This window comes from Hemicordylus capensis, chromosome 2 (assembly GCF_027244095.1).
Source record: "Hemicordylus capensis ecotype Gifberg chromosome 2, rHemCap1.1.pri, whole genome shotgun sequence".
Classification (NCBI taxonomy): Eukaryota; Metazoa; Chordata; class Lepidosauria; order Squamata; family Cordylidae; genus Hemicordylus; species Hemicordylus capensis.
The window spans coordinates 15,303,767-15,324,144 of record NC_069658.1 but is presented as its reverse complement, the minus strand read 5'-3'; the positions used below and the strand labels follow the sequence as shown (position 1 = coordinate 15,324,144).

At 45.0% G+C, this 20,378-nt stretch overlaps 1 protein-coding gene across 1 annotated transcript in view; it reads right to left on the bottom strand.

The window, feature by feature from the left end:
* Positions 1-3,080: 3,080 nt before the first annotated feature.
* LOC128348207 (tetraspanin-36-like) overlaps positions 3,081-20,378 on the bottom strand; it is a 35,163-nt gene continuing 17,865 nt past the window's right edge. Inside the window, exons 2-7 of the mRNA XM_053303942.1 lie at positions 12,239-12,430; positions 10,501-10,575; positions 9,026-9,121; positions 8,391-8,546; positions 5,900-5,983; positions 3,081-4,548 (exon numbers count right to left, since the gene is read on the bottom strand). Of these exons, the coding sequence (XP_053159917.1) occupies positions 4,462-4,548; positions 5,900-5,983; positions 8,391-8,546; positions 9,026-9,121; positions 10,501-10,575; positions 12,239-12,430 (690 nt within the window). The 3' untranslated portion in view covers positions 3,081-4,461. The remainder of the gene's footprint in view (positions 4,549-5,899; positions 5,984-8,390; positions 8,547-9,025; positions 9,122-10,500; positions 10,576-12,238; positions 12,431-20,378) is intronic.

Sequence of the window (20,378 nt, the reverse complement as noted above, 5' to 3'; positions counted from 1 at the left end):
GAAATGCTTGACTAACAAGCAGAAGGTTGCGGGTTCGATTCCCGCTGGTACTATATCGGGCAGCAGCGGTATAGGAAACTGCTGAAAGGCATCATCTCATACTGCGTGGGAGATGGCAATGGTAAACCCCTCCTGTATTCTACCCAAGAAAATCACAGGGCTCTGTGGGCACCAGGAGTTGAAATCCGCCTGACAGCACACTTTACTTTATAGCCTGAGGGATAATTTAGGAGCCTGCAGCTCCCTCCTCTCCGGTCTGGTTGCTACAAGCAGCTAGCAGCTTCTTTCTTTCTCTTCTTTTTTTTTCACAGCAGCACAAAACTGATAATAAAATTTAAGGTATGGAGTGGAGGTTATCTGGGCTGGCGGGGTAGGTGAGTGGGAAGAATAGGAAAAGGGAGGTGTGTGGAAAAGTAAAAACGTGAAAGGCAAGCAGGGAGTACAGGAAGCAGGCTGCTGCAGGCAAGAGTTATCCATGTGGTTTTTTCCACGGTCTCGCTCCCCTTACTCTGTCTTTTCAATGCAGAACGAACTAAAACTGCTTTAGACTCTTAAAGTGGTGCCTTAGAACTTTAAGTGCCTTAGTGTTTGTAGCCTTTGAATGGCTGAGCTCTCTCTCTGGCTCCTGTATTGATTTGATTTTGCCAGAGTTCTTCTCCCTGCAACAACCTGAATAGGGCATTGGGGAGGGGGACTGGGAGACTTTTAAAGTTATTTCTTTCCCCTGGTTCTTTTGTGCCAAAAAAGAGATGATGATGATGATGATGATGATGATGATGATGATGCTGGTGGCAGGGTCTTGTTGCTTTGTCTCCAAAGTCCAGCCAGACTCAGCAACATGGAGAATTCCTCTGCTGCTAACTCACCTGGAGCTTCCTGTGGATGTAATTAATACTGCTGGAGGCAAAAAGAGCTTCTGCAAGTCATTGACTGTGGTGTGGCCAACTCGGGATTCTTTTGCCATTGCTGGTGGACTATTGCTCGCGTCATTCCCAGCTGTTCTGGCTCAGGATGATGGGAATGATAGTCCATCAGCAGCTGCAGAGTTCCAGGTTGGCTATCTGCTTGTAGGTTTCTGGCTGATGCGTGGATTTGACTCCCACCTTTCTTCTTAACATTATTTATTTTGTTTTAAAAACTTGATGACCCTCCACTCCCGCCTCCCCTGTGTGCTTCTGCAACAGCAACCAGAACAGCTTACAAATAAACATCCAACATGAAATGTAAAATACTTGTGGGGGCCGCATTTTATTATTTTTGCTATGTAAGCTATTTTGAGAAGTTTTTGGTTAAATAGTGGTATAGCTTGAATATGTTCTAAATAATGCTGGCATTTTTCAGTAGCATATCATTCAATAACTTATGTCATTGGTACTCGGGCTCTTGATTACCACTGCATACACCTCATTCAGACAAACTGGTGTCCCTCATTCTGGCAATGAAATGTTGGCAACCCTAGATACCATGGACAGCCAGGAAAACAAACGGGTCACCATAGAACAAATCCAGAATTTTCGCTCAAGGCATAAATGATCTGGCTCAAACTATCATACTTCAGACACATTATGTGAAGCTCCAGCTCCCTTGAAAAGTCTGTAATGCTGGGAAAAGTTGAAGGAAAGAGAAGAAGAAGACAACCAGCAGCAGGTAGATGGACTCTAATTAGAACAGCAATGAATGCACCACTGCGAGGCCTTAAAGGCCAAGTTGAAGACAGATCATCCTGGAGAAAATCTATCTATGTGGTCGCTAAGAGTCGACACCGACTTGATGGCACTTAATCACCTTTAACTTTTTTTTTTGCATGTGTGGTGATGTCCAAAGTTCTGGGGAGCAGCTAGAACATTTTGTTTGCTCAGAACACTTTGCTCTCATGAGCAGCTTCTCTTCCTCTGTCTCCTTCCCCTTCCTACTGACCAACCATCCATCCATTGGGGAAGCCAGAGGGGAGGTTCTGCTTCAGTGTCAGAAGCAGGGATAGGTAGGCCTGGCCAGCACAGCTTGCTTCCTTCATGTGGTGGTAGTAAGCCGTTAGCTAACTGACTTTACTCAGTAGTTACCCCTGCTAACTGGTTAAAAAGACACCTTTTAAAGTGGTGAATCTCTTCTATTCATCATGGGGGAAACAACTGGCCCTCTCCAACCCCAGCACAGCATTCCTTCAGTGACTGATGCTGGTGTTACCTTGCATTTCTTTTTAGATTATGAGCCCTTTGGGGACAGGGGAGCATCTTATTTTTCCTTGAAAACTACTGCGAAACCTTCTTTTGAACAATGGTATATAAATGTTTGTAGTCAAGCAAGTGGGAGACTGTGCATGCACCACTGTGCCAGCATGAAAAGAGGCTGACTCAGATGCTGGCTGGCTATCCTGCCTTGAGCGAAGGGGTGAAGTTGACGACCGGGCTGAGAGGGGAGCAGGCTGTGTGACCTGTGGGGGAGGAAGAGAGAGAGGGGTGTGTGTGTCGGGGTAAACCTAACCAGGCAAGGAATTTAGTTAAGAAGCCAGGGCCTTGAGAACTCTTTACCTAGACAGCAGACATATAGCTCACCTGGTCATCAGCTTCACAGTGGTGAGCTGTATTTATTCTCAAACTAGCCAATTTTTATCAAAATATGCATATATATAATACAAATATATGCAAATTTTATGCAAAGGAGACTTTTTTTTTGGTAAAAAGCAATTCCTGCATAGAGCTGGCAGTCCCAGAAAGTGCTAGACAAGCATTTCTTTTATTTGCCAATCCGGTTTCCAGCTATTTTTGAAGCTTAGCTGATATCTTAAAGTGGCAGCAAAAACAATTGCCACTCTGAGACTGCAAAATTCACGCTAGTGCAGCACAACATCAGCCCTCCAGCTGTTAGTGGATTACAACTCCCATCATCAGTGGCCAGTCACAATGCCCAGTAGTCAGGAATGGTGGGAGTTCTAGTCCAACAGCTGGAGGGCCAAAGTCTTTCAATGCATATTTAATTCTTTTCTCATCTTTCCTCTCCTTTTTCTTTATATATAGATGCTTTGCCCTCCATAATTCATTTCACATCACTTTCTTTAACAAAAAACAAGAAGATTGCATATCTAAAATTTAAAAGGTTTTATTGAACGTTCATGTCCTTGTTTTCCTTAGTCCAGTTATTCTTGGAACTCCAAGTCATTAAAGCAAAATTGTTGTGTTTTTTGGGGGGGGGGGATTTCGATAGCAGGAATGTTAACCTAGATTGCTCTTCACAAACACACAAAAATTGTATAGTAAATACATGTAACCACTCCAGAGACAAGCAAAACAGAACAGCATAAATAAATCAATACATCAGCTTGCATTTGATTACATTCTATACCATTGTAAGTAGCACTTCAAACTTTATTTAACATCTGGAATGAAGATAGTTTCTCAGTGCAATCTAAGAACATAGGATGCAGGCCAGTTCCAATTGCTGTTGAAAGTTTGCCATACCCTCAATAAAAATTCTCAGACAAAATCCAGCACATAAATATTAAAATACAGTATGTATGGATTCCCCCTTCCACATGGACCCAATCCAGCCAGGAGCTCTTATTTACATGTTGGCTGAGATACGGCAAGGGGTTATGTGCAGGGGTTCCTAACCTTGAATCTCTAGATGTTGTGCAACTGCAGCTTCCGTCATCCTCAGCTACAGTGGCCAAGGATAAGGGAAGTTGTGGTCCAACAACATATGGAGACCCAAGGTTGAGAACCGTTGCTAGTGCAACACTTAAACTGGACCACTGGCTAAATGCATTGATCCCAGGATCATGGGCTGCCAATCTAGAGAGCCTCTGTATTATCATTTGATGGCGAGTGAGAGAGTGATGGTGGTTGTGGTGGCAGCGAAATCATTTGATTCCATCCACCCAAAGCCAACATGCCCATCCCCAGATCTTGTGGTACCATATGCATTGCCTAACTAGACCTATGATCAATGCAGACATTCACAGATGAATGCTAACCATACCAGACAAGTTTTATGAATGTCCAAAGACTGAGACATCAGTAAATGCCAATAGTCACCTCAAGCAATTGTCAGCATTCGTTTGTGTAAAAAAAAAAGGGGGGGGGATATATATTTGTTACCAAGCATAGTCAGCAACATCTGTGCACCGCATATCTAGAAACCGACTTCGATATGCAGATAATCCAGCTGGATCAAGGAAGATTTCTATTATAAAGCTTCATCTGCTGTTCTTTCAAGGAAAGCGATTCATCTTAATTCAACTATGTTAAAAAAAGAATTCGCAGGCCGAATCATCAATAGATATGTACGTTAAAGCCAAATAATTTCACATTTAATAAAACTTTTGAAAGCTACTGGGATCTCCTTTCCGTTTATGGAGATACAATTCAGCATTTTACAAAAGTGGACAAATGTTTTCTGTTTGGGCCATCTTTTCCAATCCATTTTATCATGGAAGAGCAGAGAGTCACTTGCTCCATTCTGCTGTCAAGCAAATACTCCTGAATTCAGAGGCTGGTAGTCATTGTTTTCTCTCTTGCAGGTCAGCACACAGACACTAAGCATTCCGAAGAACTGAAATAAGGAAACAACTATTAATATACAGTGTACGCAGGAAGCTGGTTTTTACCAAGTCAGATCACTGGTCCATCTTGCTCAGTATTTGCTACACTGACTGGCAACAGCTCTCCAAGGTTTCAAACAAGAGACTGTCCCAGTCCTGCCTGGAGATGCCAGGGACTGAAAAGGGGACCTTCTGTATGCAGATGCTCTTCCATAGAGCTGTGGCCCCATCCCTCAAGGGAAATCTCTTACAGCACTCACATGTAGTCTCCCACCCTAATTCAAACCAAGGCAGACTCTGCTTAGCTAGCAAAGGGGACAATTCATGCTCACTAACACAGGACCAGCTCTCCTTTCCTAATGTAATTCGTGTCTGTAGTACTTAGGTTCACATTCAAAGGAAGTTACAGTTTGAACATTGACTTCTTTTTCTGCCATTAAGACTTCTTTAGTAGCCACACACATTTTATCTGTTTAGGAACACAGGAAGCTGCCATATATTGAGTCAGACCATTGGTCCATCTTGCTCAGTACACAGACTGGCAGTGGCTTTTCCAAGGTTACAGGCAAAAGTCTCTCAGCCCTATCTTGGAGATGCGGCCAGGGAAGGAATTTCTGCATGCAAGTATGCAGGTGCTCTTCCCAGAGAAGCCCCATGCCCTAAGGGGGCAGGTGCGGGTGGGGTGGTGGGAGGAACAGTGTTCACACATGTAGTCTCCCATTCAAATGCAAACTAGGACAGACCATGCGTAGCAAAAGGGGACAATTCATGATTGCTACCACAAGAAGGCCAGCTCTAACACAGTTTGCTAGTCATGATTCCTTCTGACTTATTTAAAAGGATCTATTGGGAACTTGGAAGTACTAAAATAAACTCCACCGCACTGCGTGGTTATTTTGGTCTGTATGTAGATGGCAATTCCGATCCAAGGAATGCTCCGATTAGAGCCAAAAGGAACCTGATGGAATGCCACTAATGGAAGGGAGAAGCTGAACAAAAGACTAAGCAGCTGTCTATGGGATCCTCACTATGAGAGCTGTCTGCAGAGTTGGAAATGGCGAGGGAGCCAGATATGCTGCTTTTGGCCCCAGTGCTTTGGGAAGCAGTTTTGGGAAACTGCTTCCCAGACTAAGGTGCTTGGGGGAGCACTGTGTCCAGGCTAAAAGCAACAGACTAGCACACCTCCTCCAGCACAGCAAAGGACCGGAAGTAATCAGGATGCAGGGCAAGGCCTGGAAGCATCCACTGGAATGCTGCTGCTCTGTGCAATTAATCTGGACTTCTCCAAGATGTCCCACCTACCCCAGCTGCCTTCTAACCCTGCTAGAACAGATTCATCTTTGAACTTTATAAGAAACATACCTTCACAATTGCAAATCCTAGGATGACAAGCATGGCATAGCTGAGGACACTCTGTAGCACTGTTACCAGTTTATCTTCACAGCCCTGCAGGGATACAGGAGGAGAACAGAGAGAGAGCTGCAGATGTCCCATCACACCACTCACCCAAGAACAAAACATTACGCAAGAACAGCCTTGCTGGATCAAGCCCAAGGCCTATCTAGCCCAACATCCTGTTCCCCACAGTGGCTCACAAGATGCCTCTAGGAAGCCCACAGCCAGGAGATGAAGACTTCACACCTCCCCTGTCATTGCTGCCATGCAACTGGCATTCGGAGGCATCCTGCTTCTGAATCTGGAGGCAGCCTACAGCCAAAGAGACTAGAAGCCATTGATAGGCCGTGAATTTGTCTAAGCCCCGCTTAAAGCCATCCAAGCTGGTGGCCATCGCTCCATCCTGCGGCAGAGAATCCCATAGATTAATTATGTGCTGTGTGAAGAGAACTCTCTTTTGTTTGTCCTAGATTTACTGGCCATCAGTTTAATGGGATGACCCCTGATTCCAACCAGAATTCAAAGAATGAAACAATTTGCACAGTCGTCAATAGCCCTACTCACATGTTATGGTCAATGCACAGTCTAGATAGATTAGTGTGTGACCTATTATTCACACATTAGGCGTGATCTAGTCATTCACACATTATGTTCAATGTGTAGTTTAATAGCAGCACACTTCCTGTCTGTACCCTGCATTAGAGGGGGCTGAAATTCACTCAGGTTCATTTTTAAAACCAGTACATGTATAGTAACTCAGAACAACACATGCACGTAAGTCTGCACGGCAATGTCTGAGGGCTACTGTGAGCTGACAGGGAGCCTCCATGAGAACAGATCAAAAATAAAACAGCCAAAAACCCCTTATATTGAATTTCAAGAGTTGTGCTGGCTACACTTGATGCTCGTATCAGTAAAAAGGGTTCGCTTATCTGCTCTTCCATCTCAGAAATATGCCCAAGGCAATTTACACCAGAAATCAAACAAATGATAACAGCAGGCTGCACAGAAGGAGAGATTTCACAACACAGGCCTGCCAAAACAGAACAGTCTTAACCTTATACTGATATGACTTAAGGGAGGGAGTCAGATGAAGGAACCTGGGTGCCATTTCAGGAAAGTCCTCTCCTGTATAGCCATCCAGTTGTGTTTCTGAGGGTGGAGGACACAAGTAGGGCCTCCTCTGCTGATCTCAGCAGACAGGCAGGACCGTATGGAAGGAAAATCTCAGGAGTATCTCAGATTGGTTTGGCCAAGAGACAAGGAGGGAGGAATGCAGATGGTGGGAATGGATAGTAATTGTTCTAGGTTTTGGTAGAGCAGGGCCCACGCAAAACGAGCCCCTCAGTGGGTCCCCCTCCTCTTCTCCACTGCCCATTCACTCTGGTGGTATGCACTGGCTCCAGAGGGAGAGGAAAGCAGGGACTGCTGATTCTTCTCCTCCCTCTCAGGACAGAACCACCATTGCACAGTATGGTTCAAAGAACCCGGGCCGCCAGTCAAAAAGGCCGCCAGAGCCCTCCTTGCGTGTGACATCTCACACAAAGAGTGTGTAGATTGATCTCCGGAGGGCCCTCCCCAGCCCCCATTTTCTGCTGGCTGGGTGAATTTATTTCCCTCTCCGCCCCTCACTGGAGGAAGGAGAAAGAGAAATAAATGCAGCTGATCAGCAAACGCTGGCTGGAAATGAGCTCTGGAGAGCTCACACAGGCTCTCTGGAGCCCGGGCCATGCCTCCTTTGTGCGTGATGTTGTCATTGGCAATGTACCCTTTGCACGTAAGGTTATCACTGGCATTCACGCATGGCGGGGCCTCCAGCGGGAGGAATATGAGCCGCCCTTCCACTGGCTACGCCACTGCTCCCTCTCATGAACCATTATCACCCCACCCTTCTTCCAAGGAGCTCATGAAGCACACACGGTTCTTTCCCTCTGTCCCCATTTTTCCCTTACAATCTTGTGAGGCACGTTATGTTGAGTAACCAGCCCTGGGTCACCCATTAAGCATTACAGCCGAGCGCAGATTTGAACTCGAGCCTTTGCTGTCTCAGTCCAGCACTAACCATTTGATCTCTTTTTGTCAGTGCTTGCAAGCTCAGAGAAAACAAACAAGCAGGCGCTGGCATCAAGAACCAACAGCAGTGCTGCCAGGTGACTCCAGGGGCCCTGCTGGCCAGTGTTCCCTCTAACAGGGGATTCCAAGATGTTGACTGCAACTCCCATAATCCCCGGGCAAAGGCCACTGCAGCTGGGGGTGCTGGGAGTTGTAGTGAACAACATCTGGGAATCCCTGTTAGAGGGAACACTGCTGTAGAGGCCCACCCACCAGACAATGCCAACTCTGGACAACAGGCCCTGGCCCGAGGAGCCAGAAGGGACTGGATTCCACCCATCTTTGGCTCCTGGCCACTAGCAATCCCATCATTCTCATACCATTCCTGAACAAAACATGCCCTTACTTTTGTGCTGAGGAACTGTGGCTCGCTGAGCTGTCCTGTGCAGTTGGTCTTAAAGGCTTGCTTGCAGCAGCTCACGGGAATGCTGTGGTTGCCAGTCGAATTGTACCAGCTGCTGTTAACCCAGTCAGTGTAGTTGTGGATTCCGCAACACTGAAGCTGCAAGATCAAAATGGTCAAATGAGAGCAAAGCAGAACTCAGGTCTCCCACGCCTAAACAAGTATTGGGAGTGTGTGTAGAGGGACCATTTGGATGGGCAGTCTCCCACGCTATAAGGGATGTGCCAGGAGGGTCTCGGGACACCTACAGAGGCCCTGTCCTCTGTTGAAAAAATCTGGAGATTTTTCAAGTTGGTGGCAGCCATTTTGGAAAGCCACCAACATTTTGGAGCTTGAAATTGACAGCCCAGCACCTGAATTCTTCTCAGTGTCCTTAAATGGCTTGCACTACTACCATCCTTAGAACATCTCTTGCTCTGAATGTCTCAGACATAATATTATTTCCTTTATGTTGAGCACACTTACCACACGTGTCCTGGAGGAAACTGGCAACTAGAATAATGTACACAAGCTGAATCCACTGATTCCTATTTCCGGGCGAGAGAGTTTTGCAATGAAAATGCTAACAATTTTCCTACCTCCTTTTGCAAGTAATCTATAAGACGAGACCCTTCGGTTTTCCCATCATACTGCCTGAATGCTTCCTGCATTGGCTCATGCAAATCAGTTTTCACCTGTAATGAGAGAATGGTGCAAGTTTTATACATGCCACAGCATCCTCTGAACTGGGTACAAAGGACACAAGTTGGATATTGATTGATTTATTAGATTTCTATACTGCCCTTCCAAGAATGGCCCAGGGTGGTTTACACAGGGAAATAATAAATAAATAAATAAGATGGCTCCCTGTCCCCAAAGGGCTCACAATCTAAAAAGAAACACGAGACACCAGCATGAAAGCATCTATATATAAAGAAAAAAGAGAGGAAAGTTGAGAAAAGAATTAAATATGTATTGAAAGACTTTGGCCCTCCAGCTGTTGGACTAAAACTCCCAGCATTCCTGATTACTGGGCATTGTGACTGGCCACTGATGATGGGAGTTGTAGTCCAACAACAGCTGGAGGGCTGATGTTGTGCTGCACTAGCGTGAATTTTGCAGTCTCAAAGTGGCAACTGTTTTTGCTGCCACTTTAAGATATCAGCCAAGCTTCAAAAATAACTGGAAATCAGATTGGCAAATAAAAGAAATGCTACTCTAGCACTTTCTGACACTGCCAGCTCTATGCAGGAATTGCTTTTTACAAAAAAAAAAAAAAAGGTCTCCTTTGCATAAAATTTGCATATATTTGTATTATATATATGCATATTTTGATAAAAATTGGCTAGTTTGAGAATAAATACAGCTCACCACTGTGAAGCTGATGACCAGGTGAGCTATATCTCTGCTGTCTAGGTAAAGAGTTCTGTAAATTCCTTGCCTGGTTAGGTTTACCCCGACACACACACACACACACACACACACACACACCTCTCTCTCTCCCTCCCCCACAGGTCACACAGCCTGCTCCCCTCTCAGACAGGTCCTCAACTTCACCACTTAGCTCAAGGCAGGATAGCCAGCCAGCATCTGAGTCAGCCTCTTTTCATGCTGGCACAGTGTGAACTGAACTGGGTACAAAGGACACAAGTTGGACATTGATTGATTTATGAGATTTCTATACTGCCCTTCCAAGAATGGCCCAGGGCGGTTTACACAGGGGAATTAATTAATTAATTAATTAATTAATTAATTAATATAAAAATATAAGATGGCTCCCTGTCCCCAAAGGGCTCACAATCTAAAAAGAAACACAAGAGAGACACCAGCCACAGTCACTGGAGGTACTGTGCCGGGGGTGGAGAGGGCCAGTTACTCTCCCCCTGCTAAATAAAGAGAATCACCACATTAAAAAGGTGCCTCTTTGCCAGGTTAGTCCAACAACATCTGAGATTCCCCATTTCAGGGGACACTACTCCAGGCTAGTTCCACAGCCCAGCTTTGACAGAATGAAGAGACTCCAGAGTTAGATTTAAAAAAAAAAAAATCATCCCAAAACATTATTTTCACCCACCTTTCCTCTGTAAATGAAGCCAAGGACAAAGGCTGCCACTTCTGCAATGAAGATCATCAGAATAATGAACAGGAACTGAAGTGAAAAGAGAGGAGCAAGTTAGGAAAATGCTCTAGGTAGGAGTTTCCATTGCTTCTGACAGGCATTGTACACGTATATGGAGACGGGTTGATGTGAAGTCTGCATGAGAAATGATGGCTTTCTCCCTGCATCACAGGGAACCCATCAATAGACAACAGGGCTCCTCCACTGACTGCTCTGTACTCCTGAAAATGTGGCTAGTCCAAGGGTGGCGTCCAGTCCCTTCAAGCTGCATTCCTCACTAATGACATGCCTGATCAGTGCACTGGAGGTCCACCCCTCTTCTGGAGCATCACTGCTTTTTATAATTATAAGGCTGCATGCAGTAGTGATGCAGTGACCAGTCACTTCCAGAACAGGAGTGGGCTTTTGTCCACACTACATGCATCCTGCTTTCCCTCCCTCCCACAAAAGCATCATCATCTTATTCTCCAGATATGCCCCAATACAGACACACAGAGCAATAGATAAGAGATCCTTAGCAGGTGTAAACTAGTTTGTTTACAAACCAGCATCCTGGTAGGCTTCCCAACACAGGCTGCAGCAGGGTTTCTCCAAAGTGAAAATAGGAGTCTGGGCTATACTTCAGAGACAGTGTACAGTTAATTATCTGTGCCAGGGTGGAGCCACCATTGAGCAGATGGGTTCAAATAGCGAGCTGGTCACGAGCCACGGAAGGGCTGCCTAAGCCCTTCAGAGCTTATTCCCAGCCAGCTTTTGCTGGCTAGGTGCATTGGTTTCGCTTCCTCTCCCTCCAGTGAGAGAGATAAAGGGAAATAAATGTATCCAGCCAGCAAATGCCGGATAGGAATGCGTTCCGGAGGGCTCACGCAGGACCTCCGGCAATTGGGCTATGCATATGTACGCATGACATCACGTGCAAGGGGCATCACTGGGGCACACAGGGCGTGCACAGGGGGGGCTGCTGGGGACGGGGAGGAACCCGGGCCTCTGTTCCCTGGCCCTACCACTCTTCTGTGCCTAAACCCAACACTCCTGTTTTCTAGAACACAAGGGTTGGCTTAGATAACAAAAAATTGCAGGGGGGGGCATTAGTAGCCCCTGCTAACTGAGCAAAGAGGCACCTTTTAAAGTAGCTGCTTTCTTATATTTAGCAGGGGGAGAAGAGTGATAAATATGAGAAACAGTCTCTGTCTGCCACAACACAGCATTTTTCCAGTGGCTGTTGCATATTTCTTTTTAGTTGTGAACCCTTGTGCAACAGGAAACTATCATTTCTTTTTATATGTAAACTGCTTTGTGAACTTTTTTTTGTTGAAAAGCAGTTTATAAATACAGTATTCATAATATTAGGTAGCAGCATTCATATTTTGCTTTGCTACAAGGGACCAGTTTTCTCCGGAGACAACCCCAAACTCACTCTGAAAAAGTATTTTCTAGTGACAGAAGGCCCATTATACTTTATGCTCAACGCTCGTACAAGTGTACAGTGTACACAGGTACATTCACATGTTATTCTGAATGCAGGTATAGAATTACACTTCCTATCTGTACCATGCATTTGAAGGGCTTGTATCCAGGTTCATTTTTAAGATGAACAGAGGTACAGTCATTCACACATAAACATGTACAAGCGTACAGACGTCTGTACACCCATGGAGCATTACGTCTGAATCAGGCTAGAGACAATACTTACAACTCCCAATCCAACTTTGGACTCGCGGATGGTGGCACAGCAGCCAATCAGTCCAATTATGAACATCACCACAGCAACACAAATAATGACAACAGCCGGCAGGAGGGCATATTTGTCCTGAAAGAAGGGGTCGTAGATCCTGTAGGTGTCAAGAACATATCCGCCAACGTACGCAAGGCCAGCGGCTGCAGCCTTAAAATATAAAATAAAAAGGTTTCAGAAGCTTTCCTGGAATAAAACTGTTCCAAAATTCATTATTTCACCATCACCCATGGGTTCTCAAACGTGAGATGTTGTTGGACTAAAAAGACCACTGTGGCTGGGGATAATGGGAGTTTTAATCCAACAACATCTGGGGACCCAAGTTTGATAACCTCTGGGCTATAACTAGTTTAACTATCATGGTTAAACTTCTACAGCTACGAAGGCATTAAAAACACACACACAACTAACTGGGTGTCCACTGTTTCCCCACAATGTGTTATGGCTCTGTTTTCTGTTTTTCTCCCAACACAAGTCCAGCTGTAGCAAAATTCTTACAAAAAAAGAGAATAAAGATACAGAAAACCTGATCTCATGATATACAGAAATAGATTTGGTTCAGGACAATGATGCAGTAAGCCCACATTTCATAAATGAACTCCCCCCACCCCCACCGCCGCCGTTTTTGGTACCATAGGCACCAACATTTTTAGAGGAGACTCAGGGGACTATGGCAGGTTTTTTTGAAAGTGGTGGAGAAGTCCCCATCGTTGCCCACAACCATCCACTTGCTACCCACGACCCTGGTCCAGCCTTAACAAGGTTAGAAGAGTTCAGAGCTGGGTTTTTTGGATTCCAAAGCAAACCAAATAGAATTCTTCCGATACTGGGTTTAATTCAGGGCTAAGTCATGGAGACTTAGTTAATGTTTTGGATTTTCTCCTATGTGCTTCTGTTTACTCCCGATTTCCCCCAATTTCTTCTTCTGTGTGCAACCCTTATTTCATATATTAGAAGTAGCTTCAGTCTGATTTAACAGGTTCTGGAGGGTTACTTGCACAACTCTTCCCTATGTGCCTCTTAAGGTCATGAGTTACTGATGAGTTGTTTTTAGATTACTATATTGTATGTCTAGAGCTGGGTTGTGTGGACTCTGGCTGTACAGTGCCTGCAAGTTCCAAACCAGAGAGTTCTAGGATTGTTGAAGTCATGTCTCAGCCTGGTCAGTGGCTTTAGATCAGACTTCAGCTGGTGGCAGCCTACCTCGAAGGAGCAGTGTGCTCCTAGAATTGGGATCAGAGCAATCTCTCTACTGAGTCTTGATCTCAGAAAAGCACGGAGTAACCCCTGTCTTGTCACACTGGATCAGTGGTCCAATAAATCCTACCACAAGACCAAGGGTTGATCTTGCTGACTCAAAGCATTTCCTACATTTAAGGGTGGTTTTTTTGTAACCCATGTTGTTGGAGAGGACCCATGTTGTCATGCTGCTTCTGATTTGAGAGACATTTCCTCATTGTGAAACCACAGCTGATTATGAACAATAAGGAATTTCCTTTTCTAAAAATACATTCTCACAGAGAGCTTCTTAGAGAAGCTTAGAGAAGGGGTTCACAGGCTGGAGTCCCCAAATGTTGTTGGACTACAATTCCCACCATCCCCAGCCACAATTACCAAAGGACAGTTATAGATACATTGCCAGATATAGAGGAGGATAGAGTTCCTGTAGCTGTACACCTGGAAATTTCAGTATTTGCAGCTTCTTAGGAACATAGGAAGTTCTCATATACTGAGTCAGACTATTGGTTTATCTAGCTCAGTATTGTCTTCACAGGCTGGTAGCGGCTTCTCCAAGGTTGCAGGCAGGAATCTCTCCCAGCCCTCCCAGAGGACCAGCAAGAGTGTCCTAAAATCACCTGCAAACAGAAAGCTAGTGAGCTAGGCAAAACATTCAGGGAAACCCACTCACATTTCTTAAAAGAGTGTGTGGTAGCCAAAAGAGTGTGGCAGGGAGTAAGCAAGCTGTTAGAGTGGCCTGATTTGGAAAAACAGACTTGGGAAGAACTAACATCGGGTTTGAGCGATAGAACCTCTTTTCGAAGTCCCAGAAAGAAACCTTCAAGGAAACGGGACGGAACGGGTGCCCTCATACTAGGGAACTGGAAAGTCCCCCTTCTCGTAATCAGTTTAAGAAACCTGTATGTCATTTATGCAATGCTCCTGCATAGGAATAGGGAGGGAAGACGCGACCAAGAGGTTCACGCAGATGAGACAGTAAATCTCTTCTGGAAAAGTTTGTATGGTTATGTGCAAAAAGATAAGAGTATCTCTTCTAAACAGCAATGGGACAAATTATGGAAATGGATGTTGGACGTAACCCCCCGATTACCTGATGTGCCTTGTAATCCCCCATTATAGTACTAATGTTAGTACTGTAGTTACAGTACTACCTGCATATACTTCATAACCTTGTGGGTTTCCAAATCCTTGTGTGTAAATCTTTGTAGATATATGATGTACAAACAACCACTTTGTATATAATTGTGCTTTGGCAAAGTACTGTATGCTTTGGTAGTTTGTTGGTTCAATAAAAAAATCTTGTCCTATTAAATAAATAAATAAATCTTGTCCTATCTTGGAGATGCTGCCAGGGAGGGAACTTGGAATCTTCTGCTCTTCCCAGAGCGGCCCCATCCCCTGAGGTGGAATCTCTTACAATGCTCACACTTCTAGTCTCCCTTTCATATGCAACCAGGGTAGACCCTGCTTAGCTAAGGGGACAAGTCCTGCTTGCTACCACAAGACCAGCTCTCCTCTCTTATTGCTCTATGACAAGCTGCTGCCGTCAAAGTTCCTCCTTTTAAGGGCACAAGAAGTTTGTCATCTTGCCACCCTACAACAGGCAGGTCAGCAGCACCATCTGCAGAATCCAAAGGGAAGTCACATATATCAACTGTATGTTACTCTCTCCCATATACCGTGTTTCCCCGAAAATAAGACAGTGTCTTATATTAATTTTAGCCCCCAAAAATGCACTAGGGCAATTAGCAGTACATCAGAAATTACTGCTAGGTCTTACTTTCGGGGTAGGTCTTACTTTCAGGGAAACAGGGTACATCTCCAACTGGATTCTGGAACACCCGGCAACTCTGTCCCCGTTTTCCCAGTTCCTGCCTCTCCAGGCTGCCCAGGAAGGAACACTTAACCTCACTCCCCATTGGCCTATGGACATGCTCAACTTTGGCAATCTAGCTATTCCACATTCCAATTACCAGAACACCTACCACTAAAATCCTCTCCAACACTATCTCAACCTCATCTGGGTTTCTCATTGGGGTTACAAATCCTGTCCTGTAGGTCTTGATGTAGCAAGACCAGTTGGAGAAGAGCTGGTTTTGTTGTAGCAAGAATGAATTGTCTCCATTTGCTAAGCAGGATCCATCCTAGTTTACATTTGAATGGGAGACCACATGTGAATGGGAGACGACCTATGACTACAATATTCCCCTTAGGGGATGGGGCTGCTCTGGGAAGAACTTCGGCATGCAGAAGTTCAAAGTTCCCTCCCTGGCATCTCCAAGATAAGACTGAGACTCCTGCCTGCAACCTTGAAGAAGCCACTGCCAGTCTGTGAAAAGAATACTGAGCTACTGTAGATGGACCAATGGTTTGTCTTGGTATAAGGAGGTTTCCTATGTTCCTATTAGTCCTCACACAGCAGAGTATGCTCTGGTGGTAAAGAAGTTTAGCCCAAGAGATTATCTGGAGAAAGTAGGTGGAGTTCAAAAAACAAATAAAGATTTATTAAGAAACTAAAACATCACATACCGAGAGAGATCTGGAACAATATACCCAAACAGGCACTAGCCTTCAACAACATCTGAACAGTTCTGAGTAAGAAACACCTATTAACATCTCATCAGGCCTTTAGTGGCCAGAAGAGGTTACTGCAGTGGCATTGGGTATCCCAATCCCAATCAGTCTGTTAAAATGTAAGTTTGCATTAAAAAGAGAGGGGGGGGGAGAGAGAGAGAGAAAGAGAGAGAGAAATGCATAGCATACAAAATTAATGGGGGGAAAATCACTTAAATGCATTAGTTATCACCAAGGATTCCCCAAGACACTAGTTCTGTTTAAGTCATTGTCCTCGTAGAGGATGTTACCATCAGGGCTTGCAGAAGGTCTCATTCAGGAACAAAGAGAGGCTCCCAACTAGGAAAAGACGTCTTTATTGGACATACACAAACAGCAGCAAACCTCTTCTAATGACCCATTTATTTATTAACAACTTACAGGAAAAACCAAGTGCATAAACTTAGATCAGAGGGGGAAACTCACTCAACCAAGCCAACACTCGCAAATACCCCTTATCTACAGACAGTCTCCAAGTGTGCTCAACTTTGCCCCCCCCCAGCTGTTTTTGGACTACAACTCCCATAATCCCCAGCCACAGTGACCAAGAGCCAGGGACTATGGGACCTGTAGACCAACATCTGCAGGAGGATTACAGCTGAGCAGACCTGCTCTAGCCCATCTAGTGCAAGTATCGCTGAGCCCTCTGCACTCCTCCCCCCAGTATCATATAGGATCCAACCATTCACACAAGTTTCTGCTACAAAATAAGTTGTCCCTCCATTCTCTCACATGATCTTCTCATCCTGAGGCCTTCTGGGCTCAGCTCTTAGAGGGAACACAAACCCACAGCAACCTTTAGTTTGCTGTGCAAAGCAACATACAATTGTGTTTTAGCTGAATCTTTATAATTAAACTAGTTAGATCAAGGCTAAATCCTCGTGGAACCATCTTGGAGAAATTAGGAGACTTTTCTAACTGATACTTTCTGAAAGCTCTCTTTTGACAAGACAGAAACAAGTGAAGATGTAGGCACTTAGTGTGGGATTTGAACCTACAAACCTGTAGACACAGCCTGAAGGAATGCACTAGCCAGCCACACCAACGAGTGTTTACATGTATAGCTCCGATTACTGGCCCCAGCTTGGCCACAGTGAAATACTGTATAAATAAGAAATATACTCCAATACGTCAGTATAGAAACTCACAATATCAAATAGGGGGGAAATATGAAAAAGATGGATAATGGAAGCAATTGCCTTGTGCTCACTAATGAGACAAACTCATGTGATATAGTTCATGATTTTAATCAGTCATACTTTCTGAGGTTTAAATGCTTCCTCTTCTGCCTAATTATCTTTGAAACTCGGGGGCTTATAAAACATCCTAATGGTTCATTCTTTTAATGCCGGCAAAGAGACTGTAGGGTTGGCTCCTCTATTTTGTAAGATTAAGCTTCCCAGCAGCTGCTTAATGCACAAAAACCACCTGTACATCTTTCAGTATTTCCGCAGCACTTTTGCTAGAGGAAGTAAGATGATTTACTTCTCAAATTCTAAGAGAGCACCTTCTTTGTCATGAACCCTGTTGCCTATTAAGATCATCTGGAGGGGTCCAGTTATGGTTGCTGCAGGCTCAGTTTATTGGTGACTCAGGACTGGGACTTCTCTGTGGCTGCCTCGGGGCTTTCGAATATGCTCCTTGTTAAAATAAGAGCATCTCCATCTCCGATTTCTTTTAGGAAAATCCTCAAGATACACCTGTTTTCTCAGGCTTTTAACTGAAAAAAATTTAAAATATTTAATGTGTGTTTATCTGTAACCTTGTTTTGTGAATTTTAACTGTTTTTTAAAAAAATATTTGTTGTATGCTCTAATTTGTACATGGCCTACAAGTGTATATATCTAGCACTTAGAATATATATTCTATAGAATATAGAAATAAATAAATAGTGCTCATTTGCTTGGGATTTAAATTCCACAACAAGTGCATTGGACAACATTCTTAGGTATGTGCTGGGCAATCAGGATCTCAGCCTTGGAGGAGGAGGAGGAGGAGGAGGAGGTATGGTCTCTTTGTTCCTGCCCTCTACTATTTCACAGATGAAGAAAGAGACACAGTTGGAACCTCCACTCTCCAGCAACAACATTTGCCTGCACAGACCAACACTGGATTCATGCAAAAATTCTTTCCCTGGTCAGGGCACTGGGACACCCCAGTGTTCTGCATCACAGGGAGGATCTACCCATGAGCACAGCATCCCTGGATTCGCTAAGGACATAATAAGAATTCTGTCTCACACAGAAGCTGCCCGATTGTCCCAAGCTACACTTGCTCTTTCTGCACTTGCACATCAGCCCCTTCCCACAGGCAATGTTCCCTCTAACAGGGATCCCCAGGTGTTGTTGACTACAACTCCCAGAATCCCCAAGCAAAAGCCATTGCAGCTGGGGATTCTGGGAGTTGTAGTCAACAACATCTGGGGATCCGTGTTAGAGGGAACACTGCCAACAGGTGGAGGATATAGATGTAGTGTGCAGTCGAGTTGGCGGTGACTCCTGGTGACCACAGAACCTTGTGGTTGTCTATGGCAGAATACAGGAGCAGTTTTCCATTGCCTCCTCCCGCACAGAATGAATTTATTCTTTTCAGCATCTTCCTATCTATATCGCTGCTGCCCGATATAGGTGTTTCCCATAGTCTGGGAAATATACCAGCCGGGATTCAAACCGGCAACCTCTGGCTTGCTAGTATCAAGTCATTTCTCTGCTGCGCCATTAGGTAGAGAATACCAGCCATCTTATCAGATTCTAATGATCACCCCCCCCCCTGCCCATCCAGATACTTCAGGGTTATCAGGTCTCCCATTCAGCAACATGCACTGGCCTCCCAAACTATTTGCCAGGGATCTGCCCAAAAGGGCAGGCCAGCTACCCTTCGAGATCCAAGTTTCACTACAAGCTTGCTGCTTTTTTAAGATAAAGGATAAAGGAGCCACACAGCTTGCAAAAAACTTCAGAACGGAAGGAAAGAGGAAGGGGAGGTTTGCAAAAGAGTCCCAGCTGCAACAGAGGGAACTGTACTGTACCTTCAATGCCTTCTGGAGACAGAGCAACTGTGATTTTTAGCCATGATTTCCTCCCCTCTCCTATAAAGTTACCCACCCCACCCAACTTGCTGTAGGAATGATACCAAGTGCATCAAACAATAGGCAGGGTTGTGGAGGGCGGGGTGGGGGGAGAGGCAGGAGGGGGGGAAAGAATACAGCTGCCCTCCCACTTCATAGGGGATCCCCCGCTTTCAGTTATAGGATACATTTTTTCCCCTTTCGGTTATAGGTTACGTGTGACCTGGAAACCCCAGTGGAGGATTGCAAGAGCAGGGAACAGTCGTACAATCACACTCCTGTTCTGGTTTTGCACCAAAAAGGGAAGCTCTCAACTCAGCACAGTTCTCTTAAAAACTGTGCCCACACGGAAGGCTCTGTGCCCTATTGAACCCCCAACGTGCAGGACGAAGACCATACAGTCCAACTGACAGAAGGTCAGGCTCCCACTCCATATTCCAGGCCTGGCCAAACCAGAGGCTTCATACTGCCTGCCAGCCTCAGGGGCTGATACCGTGCACTATCATTAACATTACATCGAGTGTCATGTAATGGTTAGAATATTGGATTAGGACTGCAGGAGACCCCAAGTTCAAGTCCCCTTTCAGCCCTGAAACTTAGTGGGCGACTCTGAGCAGGTCATTTATCTCAGCCTAACCTACAGCACAGGGTTGTTGTGAGGATAAGCATAACCATGCACACCACTCTGGGCTCTTTGGAGGAAAAGAGTGGGATATAATGTAAAAACAACCACCAACACTCCCTATTCTGTGCCTAAAGATAGCTCTGAGGCCTAAACACATACAGACCATGGTACCTTTTCAGTGCCTCTTTCCTAACTTGTTTCAATATTAAGTTCCAGTCCTGAAGCACCACACCCGAGTATACTCAACATTTCCAGCAGTTAGGAGGTGAGAGGCTTAACAAGAGCAACTGGTGAAGCCAGTCATACAGATAACCCAGGAGTTCAGAATCCAGGGACACATAAGAGGGGCCAATTGTGATCTAGATATGCAAGAACTGCTCTTTCATTTAAGCAATCCTCTCTGCTTTTGACACAGTCGCCCTGGCTGGAAGCCAAAAGGCCACTTACCCCATAGGATAACCGACAATGGGATCCTGCTAGGGTAAGCCCTTTGCAAAGTTCAACCTATATTGACACAAGAAGTCAACCAAATACACCAATGTCAAGTGAAAAGG